This window comes from Periplaneta americana, chromosome 3 (genome assembly GCF_040183065.1).
Source record: "Periplaneta americana isolate PAMFEO1 chromosome 3, P.americana_PAMFEO1_priV1, whole genome shotgun sequence".
NCBI classification, from domain to species: domain Eukaryota; kingdom Metazoa; phylum Arthropoda; class Insecta; order Blattodea; family Blattidae; genus Periplaneta; species Periplaneta americana.
The window spans coordinates 110,131,812-110,144,097 of record NC_091119.1 but is presented as its reverse complement, the minus strand read 5'-3'; the positions used below and the strand labels follow the sequence as shown (position 1 = coordinate 110,144,097).

The 12,286-nt window shown below is 34.7% G+C and overlaps 1 protein-coding gene across 3 annotated transcripts in view; it reads left to right on the top strand.

The window, feature by feature from the left end:
- LOC138696378 (GRAM domain-containing protein 2B-like) overlaps positions 1–12,286 on the top strand; it is a 787,676-nt gene that overhangs the window by 613,000 nt on the left and 162,390 nt on the right. For all 3 annotated transcript variants that reach the window (XM_069821266.1, XM_069821264.1, XM_069821265.1), the window contains exon 4: positions 3,826–3,981. In XM_069821266.1, the coding sequence (XP_069677367.1) occupies positions 3,826–3,981 (156 nt within the window). The remainder of the gene's footprint in view (positions 1–3,825; positions 3,982–12,286) is intronic.

Genomic DNA, 12,286 nt, shown 5'->3' with positions numbered 1-12,286 from the left:
CAGTTTTATTACCCATCGTTCATTCTTCCATAATATGCCATTCATTATTCATCATCTTTTACTTGTTATTCATCATCTTTTACAGTATCCACCTCGCGTCAATGGAATTCCTTGTCACAAAGTATTAGGGGCTGCATGACAATAAACACCTTTAAAAACAGCTTAAAAGATAACCTTATTAGCATTTCACTCCAATCATACTGATTTAAACTATCACTGACCACATTGTTACTTCTTTCTTAAAACATCTGATAGTGCTTTATTTTCAAAATTGTTTCATAATAATCTCTTTCTATTATCTAATATTATTTGAAATATATTAACATTCTATGTATTTTAGCTTAATTCTGCTACACAGTTTATTTCAGTGTTTAATTAATAGTTCATACTATTTTGTTGTTTAATTCGTAAATAACTATTGTATACAGGTAACTCTCATCTAAATCAAATTGTTGAATTCTTTGTAAGTTCATGCATATTTATATATACTTTTTGCTGGTTGAATGGAAGAGAAGGCCTTACGGCCTTAACTCTGCCAGCTAAAATAAATCATTATTATTATTATTATTACACTGGTCAACAAAATCTAAACTTTTGTTTGTTAAATGGGAAACAATGGGTGATTCTAAGTGACTTTTTTGTGTTGATTTCAAATCTTTTTACAGAACTTTTCTATCACCCAGGGTTTTAGAGTAATCACATGAAAAACATTTTTCGTATCTAGACATTATAGTATTATGATATCTGAGCTGAAATTACATTTATTGACCTAAAATGTATGTGAAGCATATTTTTGGCTGCACTTTGCTTGAGGAACATCACTTTTAAGTATCCAACAATAGTCTGCCAACATATTTGGACATCATATACACTGGTAGCGCCTTTCCGTTTCCACGATGTCCTGGTGGAAACGCTCCCCGTGTTCCTCGCTCACAGCCCTAGGTTTTCAGGAAAGAAATCGAGGTGGGATGCAGAAAGTGTATTTTTAAGACATATTACACCCCATGATCGTGTAGTTTTCAATCATCTCACTGACAAGTTCTCTATAGTTCTCAGATCTGAAGTTTCCTAAAACGTTCGTGACAACATTTTTGAAATGCACCCATGGAGCCGTTTCTTGTATATTTAACTGGCTTTCAAATTGCGTATCTTTAATCAGTTCCCTTATTTGAAATCAACAAATATTCCTTCTTTTAGTTTAGCTTCAGTGATTCTTGGGAACTTATTTTTCAGGAAGAGAAATGCACTGCCATCACGATCCATTGCTTTCACAAAATTCTTAATCAAGCCTAATTTGATATGCAGTGAAGGCAATAAGATTTTTTCAGAACTTACAAGTGGTTGGTGAAGAACATTATCTTGTCCTGGATTAAAGTGATTCTCTCTTTGGCCAGTTCTTTTTATATAATGGTTACTTTTATCTCTGCTATCCAATTTGCACAAGTAGCAGCAAAATTTAGTATAGCCAAGCTATAACCCAAGTGAGATAGCTATTACTTTCAAATCGCCACACATCTGCCAAGAAAAATTGTTACATTTGATAGTGATTAGTAAGAGCTTCATATTCTCATAATTTTCCTTCATACCAACTGCAAGGACTAAAGGAATGGATGGATATTTGTTTCCATTATGTAGTAAGAGTCCTTTCAAACTTGTTTTCGAGAAGTCTATGAACAAATGCCAATCCTCAGATTTATACTCAATACCCATTGACCCGAACAAATTCTCAACATCATTGCAGAAAACTAGGTCCTCTTTAGAAAACAAATGCTCAAATTCCTTTTGGCGTTGGCGAAAGAAACTTACTTTGGTGTTACCTCCAGCAGCTTCCAGCCTTTCAATCTTGGGGCGAGTAATTCTGCCTTGCTTTTACTTAAACCAAAATCCTGAACCAAATCATTTAAATTCTCCTATGTTAGAAAGTGAGGTTCATTTATAATATCATAATCCACAAAATCTGGATTATTTTGTGATTCAGTCTGAACATCAGGAACACTTTGAATTACTTCAGTCAATGTTATGTCATCTGGTGGAGTTGGTATGGGAAGTCCTGGCCTATGAAGCACCGGCCGAATTGCAGAAACTAAATATTTATATTTTACAGTGTCTGGACTTCGAATTTATTCCAGATATATTTGTCAAGCAGAAGTAGCAGTCTCTCAAATGATCCTTAGGTTCGCGCCATATCATAGGGACTGCAAAAGGCATATGACGGGATCCTTTTAACCAGTCGGTTAAGAGTGTTACACATTTAGCACAACAGATTTCCGGGGCCCATGTCTCGTTCTGGTCTATTTTGTTGTTAAAATAACAGTCATAAGCTCTTCTAACTAGAGGAGTAAAATTTGGCCTCTGCCATTTTAAAGTGAGCTCACCACACACTTAACAGAAGTTGTTTCTATCTATAAGACTCTTTCAAGACATGTTTCTTATACATTATACACTTATACACTACTCCTTACAATGCACTATTAGGTACGATATTGTATACTTCTATCACAATTCAATTGACAACGAAAGAGAGCACAGGATTAGCTTCTTTCTTTGAAGAAAGCTTCTATTCATCTGGGAAATTTACCTTAAAATCAAAGTTTTGTGAGGGAAATCTCATTGTTGTTATTCGTGAATTCATAGGCAACAATACCAAACGTTACAAGTCAATTGTTGACACAATATAATGAAATATAAATATAAAATACGCCTTCTAATCAGCATGTTATACGCCACAAATACTAATAAACTGGAACAAATTTATTTTCAAAATAAAAAAAAAATGGTGGGTGATGGAAAATTTCTGACTTCATTTTTGGAATCAGCAGATGGCAATACATAAGAAACACCCGAAATTATTTATTTAATAAAATCATTGTTAACCAGTATTATTATTATTATTATTATTATTATTATTATTATTATTCTTTCTTCATTTCAAATTCTTTCTTTGATATTTCTTACTTTTTCTTGCCTGTGTACTTATCTACCTGTAAATCTACATACCCACCCACTTGTCTACCTGCATATCTACATACCCACTTATCTACCTGCATATCTACATACCTACTTATCTACCTGCATATCTACATACCTACTTATCTATCTGCATATCTACATACCCACTTATCTACCTGCATATCTACATACCTACTTATCTACCTGCATATCTACATACCTACTTATCTACCTGCATATCTACATACCCACCCACTTGTCTACCTGCATATCTACATACCTACTTATCTACCTGCATATCTACATACCCACTTATCTACCTGCATATCTACATACCTACTTATCTACCTGCATATCTACATACCCACTTATCTACCTGCATATCTACATACCTACTTATCTACCTGCATATCTACATACCTATTTGTCTACCTGTTTAATTAAATATATCTATTTCTATGTCATATATATATATATATATATATATATATATATATATATATCCGCTACCTATTCACCTGTTCGCTTATCCATCTATCCTTTCGCTATGTTAGCTTTGTTTCAATCTTCTTTCTCTTCATCTCTTTTTTTGTTCCTTTTATATTCTCTTTTGCATATTATTTCTTTGTTTGTTTCTCCTTCTCTAGTCCTTTTTGTCCTCTCTTCTTATTTATTTTCGTTTCTCGGCATCTATCTCTTCATATTTACTTTTTATTTTATTTCCTTTGGTTTGCTTTCTTTTCTTGTCCCTTTCTTGCTTCTCTATTCCTTCATTTATTATTTTCTGACATAAACTCTAGGCTCATCTGTATTCATCGTATTTTAATGTACACTGTGTACATCAGTCTACAAACATATCTGTGATGGTCTGTGTAGGTCGTCGAGCAATCTGCTTGCGAAGTCCGCGCCCTCGACTCCACAAGGAGAGCGCTTGCAGGCGGGTACGGCGTTTCCCGCGACGACGCAGACCGCCGCTACCGCCGTTGGTCCCGTGCCCAGAAGCCCCAGTCACGTGTTCAGCAGGCATGACAAGTAAGTTCAGTCTGTATTCCTTTTCAAGTTCATTGACAATCAAAGAGGACAAATGTTCGTTTTCAGCTTCTTTTTAGTATATCATAGCATCACAAATCATTGCGTTAGTAGTGTTGCCTCCACCCATGCTAGGGGAAGTCCCTGATCAAGCATTGTCATCATGTTTGCTTAGAGATAATTGAAAAGCAAACATCGGAACCTATGTGAGAAACAAGCAGCTACACTGTGGTCTTATGCAACAGCTGTTGGTATCGTCCTGTGTTCATGTTGCAGTACTTCGAGTAAATGTTCAGGATCATGCTAATATTAACGTTGCGATACCTCCACGATGTCTTCATCTAGTGTTCGGTTAAACATTTCGTAATAAGAAGGAATATAGATCTAAATACCGTGATAGAATAAATTAATTAAGTACCTTGCTGGAGTTAAGGAAATCCGATAGGCTACAAACCTCACGAAGTTCTGATATCGAAGTCCGTATCACAGAATAACGAAACTGTTAGTCCAGTTAGAATCATGTAAATTATTTTTTCTACTTTCTCGTTAGATAAAAGTAATACTGTGATAACGCAAGAAGTCTATTTCAATATTTTCGTGGAAATTTCCGTTTTCAGCGTTCCTAGTTTTGAGTATTTTACAGGAAGTTCTCCTAAATACTTAACTCATTCAGTTCATATTCAGTATCGATGAGTCAATTTATCTGGGACTGATTCACGTGACAATTCAATGTTGTGGCTTGAGAGTAGTATCAGGGATACTATAACTGTAGGAGTATTATAGAAATAAATTTATGGAAAAGGTAATAAAAGAGGAAATTTAGGAGTGAATTAAGAGAGAAAGTTAAATACGTAAATAAATAGAGGGCAGAATAGTAGGGAAATAGTAAGTGATGTGTTGTAAAATAGAGAAAATGGAAATGGAAACAAATAATTTCGCAGAAAATAGCTGGAAAATAATGATTAAGAGTAGGAGATTTGAAAATAGAGAACAAAATAAATAATACAAATTATTAAGGAAGGGAATATGCAATATTTAATAGAAAAGCCAGAAATGGAAGGGAGACAGTCTAGGTATGAGAGAATAGAATAGGATAGATTGGGAAGAACAGATAGAAATTCATTTAAAACAGAAGAATAGGAAGTAATCAGTAAATACTTGACAAATGAATATATTAATAGAAAAGCGTAGTATGTATTAAAGGGATGGTGGGTCGAAAAGTAAAAATGTGATGGTCCACCATAACTATGAATTGTAAAGTTGGCTGACAAATAACTATCAATATCATTTCAATTCACGTGACATATAATATTTTGTTAAAACTTAATAGATATTTATTTGAAATCAAAAACCAAAACTGTAATGAACTCAAAATATACCCTAACGACTTTTTAAATTTTGTTTGTTTCTTGTATAACATAAAGAGATGAATAAAGAGAGCAGCGCAGTAGGTATGTCTCCAGAAACTTACATAGGGCCTATCTTAGAAATGAACTATTATACACAATTATTTTTACTTTTCGTTGCGATTGTCTAAGTCCAAACAGCTTCCCAATCCACCAGGTATAGTCACTACTTTTAGTGGAGAGCGCCTCATCCTGATAGAATTACTTACTTTATTCCTTGGTATGAATCCATTTGTTACGCGTCACTGAATCAAACCAAAATCGAATACATCTTAACATTTTTAGGTGCCGATTCTTGTAAATATACGAAAATTATATTACACATTTTTGTTACTTATAGAATATAGACGTACTGTACATCATACATTCACTTAAACCAGACAAATTGTAATTGAAGCCAAATATCTTAATTTTGAGAGTATGGAGAATGTATTTTCTTTCTCTTTTTATTTAAGTGCATAATAATTTATTAAAGTTTTCATTTAGATATGTAATTTGAATAACTCTTCAAGGACTAATTGCAAACAGTGATGCCGTTCGCAACATGATAAAGGAATTGAATTATTGCGTAACGCACAAAATGTATGAGAATGCGTATATCACATCCGTGACACTAATTTTTTAAGTAACGATATATTACCCAAGGCTCCAGGGCTTAGAGAAAAACTGATTGCCTGCCGGATGTATTAGGGTTACAATTAACCAACCCGTGATGAATTGTCAGTTTTAGTTTCACCGATGGGACAGAAGGACGGATGGAAAGACTGAAAAACACGAGAATCTGTCCGATGTCTGTATGGCGTTTGTTGCGAAAAAGTTAAGTCCAATCTGTAATGCATTTTGTCCTTTGTAATTCTCCCAAAAAACGTACGTACGTACATAGGATTTATTTATTCACAAGCAAGGGGATCCTTATCTGACAAACTTTTTGAGAAACTGTTTTTTTAAGGAAGCAGTAATTATTCATATGTAGCATAATTCCATTGCTGACTGGGAAAAGTAAGAATGTTCAGTTACAGTGTTTACATAAAACTTCGAGGTAAAAATACTTTTAATGTTAATATAATATTTTAGATTTTCAGTAATATTCTTATTTGTTTAGGCCTATATATTGTATCGAGTATTTGAAATACAAATGTATTTTGGTTAATTTTTTAAAAGTATTTTGTATTTGTATTTCAAATACAATTTTTTGAAGACCTGGTCATTAGTTGGACTTCCACGAATGTCGCCTTACATACCATTCATATATCATTTCAGTTACATACCTGAAGAATTAAGGTTATGGCCAAATATCATAGTTTACAACGATCATAGCTCTAAGCAACTTCCGTGCACAAGTATGTATTTTACAAGCCTCACGTGTTTGTTTCTTTGTCACTGTTACATCATAACAAAGCATGCAACCAGCCAAACCCTGAATGGCATTCAGCACAGTTTGAGAAATTCTTCGTTCCAGCCTTTTCCGTGAAGGATTTTGTTACTTCAGTCGAGATGGTATCCTTCCTACTTTACGATTTCAAATTTAAGTTTGTAGAAGAATGTACATTTAATTTAAGGTTATAGTTTTACTACGTTTCCAGTCTTTTCGTCGCTTCTTCCCTCGCAACTATTAATCTTTATATTTAAAACTATGAACAATGCCTGATCCTCTTTCCGATTAAGATATCGCATTTTACTTAATAATAATAATAATAATAATAATAATAATAATAATAATAATAATAATAATAATAATAATAATAATAATAATAATAATAATACTCGGTAGGAAATTAAACACAGAATAAATATGGGAAATGCCTTTATTATTCGATTGAGAAGCTTTTATCATCTAGTCTGCTGTCAAAAAATCTGAAAGTTAGAATTTATAAAACAGTTATATTACCAGTTGTTCTTTATGGTTGTGAAACTTGGACTCTCACTTTGAGAGAGGAACATAGGTTAAGGGTGTTTGAGAATAAGGTTTTCAGGAAAATATTTGGGGCTAAGAGGGATGAAGTTACAGGAGAATGGAGAAAGTTACACAACACAGAACTGCACGCATTGTATTCTTCACCTGACATAATTAGGAACATTAAATCCAGACGTTTGAGATGGGCAGGGCATGTAGCACGTATGGGCGAATCCAGAAATGCATATAAAGTGTTAGTTGGGAGGCCGGAGGGAAAAAGACCTTTAGGGAGGCCGAGACGTAGATGGGAAGATAATATTAAAATGGATTTGAGGGAGGTGGAATATGATGATAGAGAATGGATTAATCTTGCTCAGGATAGGGACCAATGGCGGGCTTATGTGAGGGCGGCAATGAACCTCCGGGTTCCTTAAAAGCCAGTAAGTAAGTAAGTAATAATAATAATAACAATAATAATAATAATAAATCGGGCGAATAACGGCAAGTTAAGACTCGTCCAATGCACAAAAAATAATTATAATAGATCAGGATATCAATTGACTCCGAAACACAGTTTTGGACAACAGTTTGAATGAACAGCCTACAGTCGAAATTCGGAGTTGGCACAGCATGTATATTAATAAATTGCACTATTCGATTATAACTTATATAGCTAACGAACAGTTCATTAAGATTTCCATTTTTTATTCCGATATGTAAACCGAATGGATATATCCGGTTGTTTCCAGATAATCGAGTTGTTGTTCAGTTAACTGTCCGAAGACAGGTCTGAACCTCACAAGTGATACCAACATGGCACCACTTATGAGTCAACTATGCCAGGAGATAATGGAGTAGGGTAGCCAGTTCCTTTCCCCCTCCATTGCATACATCGCCGACTAGCTACACATTACATTAATCAGACTTAAGATTTAGACCTAGACAAACAATATTCTTCCTCTGACATACAGTATTATAGTCAAGTAAGATATACTGCCTGATAATATAGGCCTATGTACAGTCATCAGAGGACGAGTGACCTGGTTCCCAAGAAAACGACTAGTTGAGGTAATAAAATTAACGTTAGACACGCTTACAACAGACATGATTGAGACTAGCCTTACTTCGACAGTGTTTTCTTCCAATTGATTTAAAAAATTTTAAATACAAATATACAATAATTATAACAGTATTAAAACACAAAGTATTAAAAATCATGTTTCGACTACACATGTTTCTGAACCTGCAGTCTTATCTTCAGTAGTCATCTGTAAAGATGATAATCTCTTAAAATAATCTATTGCTAAAAAATTGAATAGTCTAACTAAATTGCGTTTGAAAAGTGAAAACAGCCATCAGTACAGAGTGAATACTTACAACTAATAGCTGGTGTTCCTGAGATGTGATGTCGCTGTGAGTTGCTGACTGAATGCGGCGTATGAATTTGACGTTGATGGCGTGTATTAAGACTACGCTGGTCAAATTGAAAAGTAATATAGCCCACAGATCAACGAGAATGTTACTGTTAAGCGGTCTTCACCATTTAAATTGTTTTGTTTTTAATTTTATCTTTATAAATCTATATAATAAAATTAATTTTGTTTTGTTGTATGTCTGATAATATGCACTGCCTCCTTTCTGGGACATACAAAGTATCTGTGCGACAAAACGTTTTTCTAAGATTATACATATCAGCAGAACCTCAATCAGAGGTAATAATCGAGTTATTGTTTGATCATTTCTGTTTGAAAAAACGCGGAAAAAAAACAACCGTCCCTGCTATGCTGTATATTATACTTGGACAATCCAGTTCTAACTGCAAACTATCTTTGCAAGAACACGTGATATCCTCTATTTTGACACAGTCCTTTGAAATACATATAACCTTCATAAAAAATAATTTTAAGGGCATTTACACTCATTAGCGGGACTCTTCATGCTCTATGGCGTAATATAAAGAAAAATGAACAAACAGACTAAACTAACAAATATAAAACTGGCAACACGATTAGTTAGTTAAATGATTCGTCATCCGCGTATAATAAAAATGCTCTCAGTGTTTGCTGTTTTGCCCGTAGGCCTACGTCTCTCAAGGGGAAAGTTCTACAGGAAATCTCTTTTCTCATAATATTTTAAGTAGAGCCTCTATTTCCTGAACATAGTTTCATAGCAATGTATGAGGCCTTTTAAATACAACATTTTCACTTTTGCCATTTATGGTACTGTTACAGACATACAAAATGTAAAAAAAGCAGTATTATAAAGAAAATGATGTATCTGTTCGTCCACACCTGTGGAGTAACGGTCAGCGCGTCTGGCTGCAAAACCAGGTGGCCCGGGTTCGAATCCCGGTCGGGGCAAGTTACCTGGTTGAGGTTTTTTCCGGGGTTTTCCCTCGACCCAATAGGAGCAAATGCTGGATAACTTTCGGTGATGGATCCCGGACTCATTTCACCGGCACTATCACCTTCATATCATTCAGACGCTAAATAACCTAGATGTTGATACAGCGTCGTAAAATAACCCAATAAAAAATGTATCTGTTCTCAAGAGAATCGCATAATCATAAATCTCGTCTTCAATGAAAGCTAAAAGACTGCTAATCAATTTTGTTTGATGATTCTTAGAAATTTTAATTTTAATTTTCCGTTTTTATGAACGGAAAGAAAAATTGGACGTCTATTTTTAACTTATTCTTTAATTTGCAATTTGACAATTTCCTCTTGGAGTATTATTCATGTATAATGTGAGAATATGCCGTGAAAATTTTATTCAATTATCTCTATTATTGTCTGAGATATTACATACAGTCGACCTGGTTGGCGAGTTGGTATAGCGCTGGCCTTCTATGCCCAAGGTTGCGGGTTCGATCCCGGGCCAGGTCTTTTTCCCTCCGGCCTCCCAAGTAACACTATATGCATTTCTGGATCCGCCCATACGTGCTACACGCCCTGCCCATCTCAAACGTCTGGATTTAATATTCCTAATTAAGAGACCTTGAGATATTACATATTAAATTTGAAAAATATAAAATAAACAAACTTCGGATATTGAATGGGATTGGAACGCAACGACTGTTTAAAAATGGCGTGAAAGCAATTATTTTCTTCTTAACGACCTTGAAATTTCGCTCAAATTAAGTCAATACTATGAAGTATTTTTAAACTAAAATAAAAAAAAATGTTAATTTTGACACAAATTTGGTCATTCCTGTAGATCCTTCCCCTTAATCTTCCAAGCACACGAAGAGAAATAGAACCCCTATGACAGTGGTCGGCAAAGATTGCGTCATAAAAATGCAGCCCGCAATACACAGTCAAGCGGATAGTAGGAGTGAAAGGATACCCAAATTGCTTAACATTGAATGAACAAAGTGATGACTGAGGAGGGAGATCATGCCTTACCTGCCCGCAGTCCGCCCTGCTTGTGTATTAAGGGGTTGACTCGCGAATCAAGAAATGCCGACCACTGCCCTATGACCTTGACTGTAAATTATCAGCTGAAACGTGACATTTGTAATTAATAATAATAGTAGACAACCCATAAATCGTTTGGTTTCTAGTTCACGCAAGTAGACAGAAAGGTGTTATTCTATGACCTTACATGCTCGAGGCTGTAGTAAAAGCAGAGTTCGTTATTATGAAACAAGACTTACTGTAGGTACTGTACAGTATATAGTAGCCTACATTTCAAACTGACAAACCTTGTCGCCCTGGATAACCAAGTGATAAAACGTAGTTGTCAATGCAAATAGCGGCCTTCGGCTTTGAATTTCTGGGGCTTGAACACTCTTTGGGATCAATGGTACATCAGACTATTAAGATTTGCAGGCAACAAAGCTACTCTCATTCCTGAGTAATAGATGTAGCCAGGTAGGAAGACTTCCCTATTAAAGAGAGCTATGCTCATGGTCGTGCATACGTATTTTCATGCAGTCCCCTTTCTACCTAAAAGTACACACCAGTGTAGGGTGACCAGATTCACATCGATAAAAAAAGAGGACACAAACCTTAAAAAAAGAAGGACATTGTTCGAAAAAAAAGAAGTCAGAAAATATGTACTTACATTTAGGCTTAGGCCTATGTTATACTTTAAATTATGTCAATATTTATTTTATTACAAAATATTTACAGTACAGGTTTAAGCTTATAGCATACTTTAAAGTATGTTAATATCTATTTTATTGCAAAGTAATTATGAAAAACTTAATAATAATAATAATAATAATAATAATAATAATAATAATAATAATAATAATGATTTTACAGTTAGCTACATGTGAAAGTCATGGGAACTATTGTTATTAAAGAGGAGAGAAAATATCTATTTAGATTTATATTCGCACCTCGATCTCTTGATTTACTAGCTAACTGTGAACAACGACCATAACAAGGAGGAGCAAAGAGAAATTACTTGAAAAAGGCGTCAAATCAGATAATTTCAAAATATCAGCATACAAGTTACGAAAAGGAGGACATTTCTTGATTTTTTTTTAATCCGTCCGGACCCCGGACAAAGGCCTAAAAAGGAGGACATGTCCGGACAGAAGAGGATGTCTGGTCACCCTACACCAGAGCTAAGTATCAGTTTCTATACTTATATCAAGTTTTCTATAATTATCAATCTTAATGACTTAACAATCAAATATACATAAAAAACAAGTTACATAGTACAGGGTGCGTCAGAAAGAACGGATGGATTTCACATGGCAAGAAAATTGTAAAGATTCATCAAATCAAACATTTATTGTTATCAACATATTCACCAATACATGCAGTTTATTTATGGAAAACAACATTATCCATATGATGTCCTTGGCTTTCAATACAGGCATCGAGGCGTTTTCTGATGTTCGCCATCACTTTCACAGTCATAGCTGGTGCAATTGCCACGATTTCTTCACGAATCGCTGTCTTCAGTTCGTCCAGTGTATGTGATCGACGTTTACAAACTTACGCCTTCAAATGGTCCCAAAGAAAGAAGTCGCAGGGCGCGAGATCTTACCGTA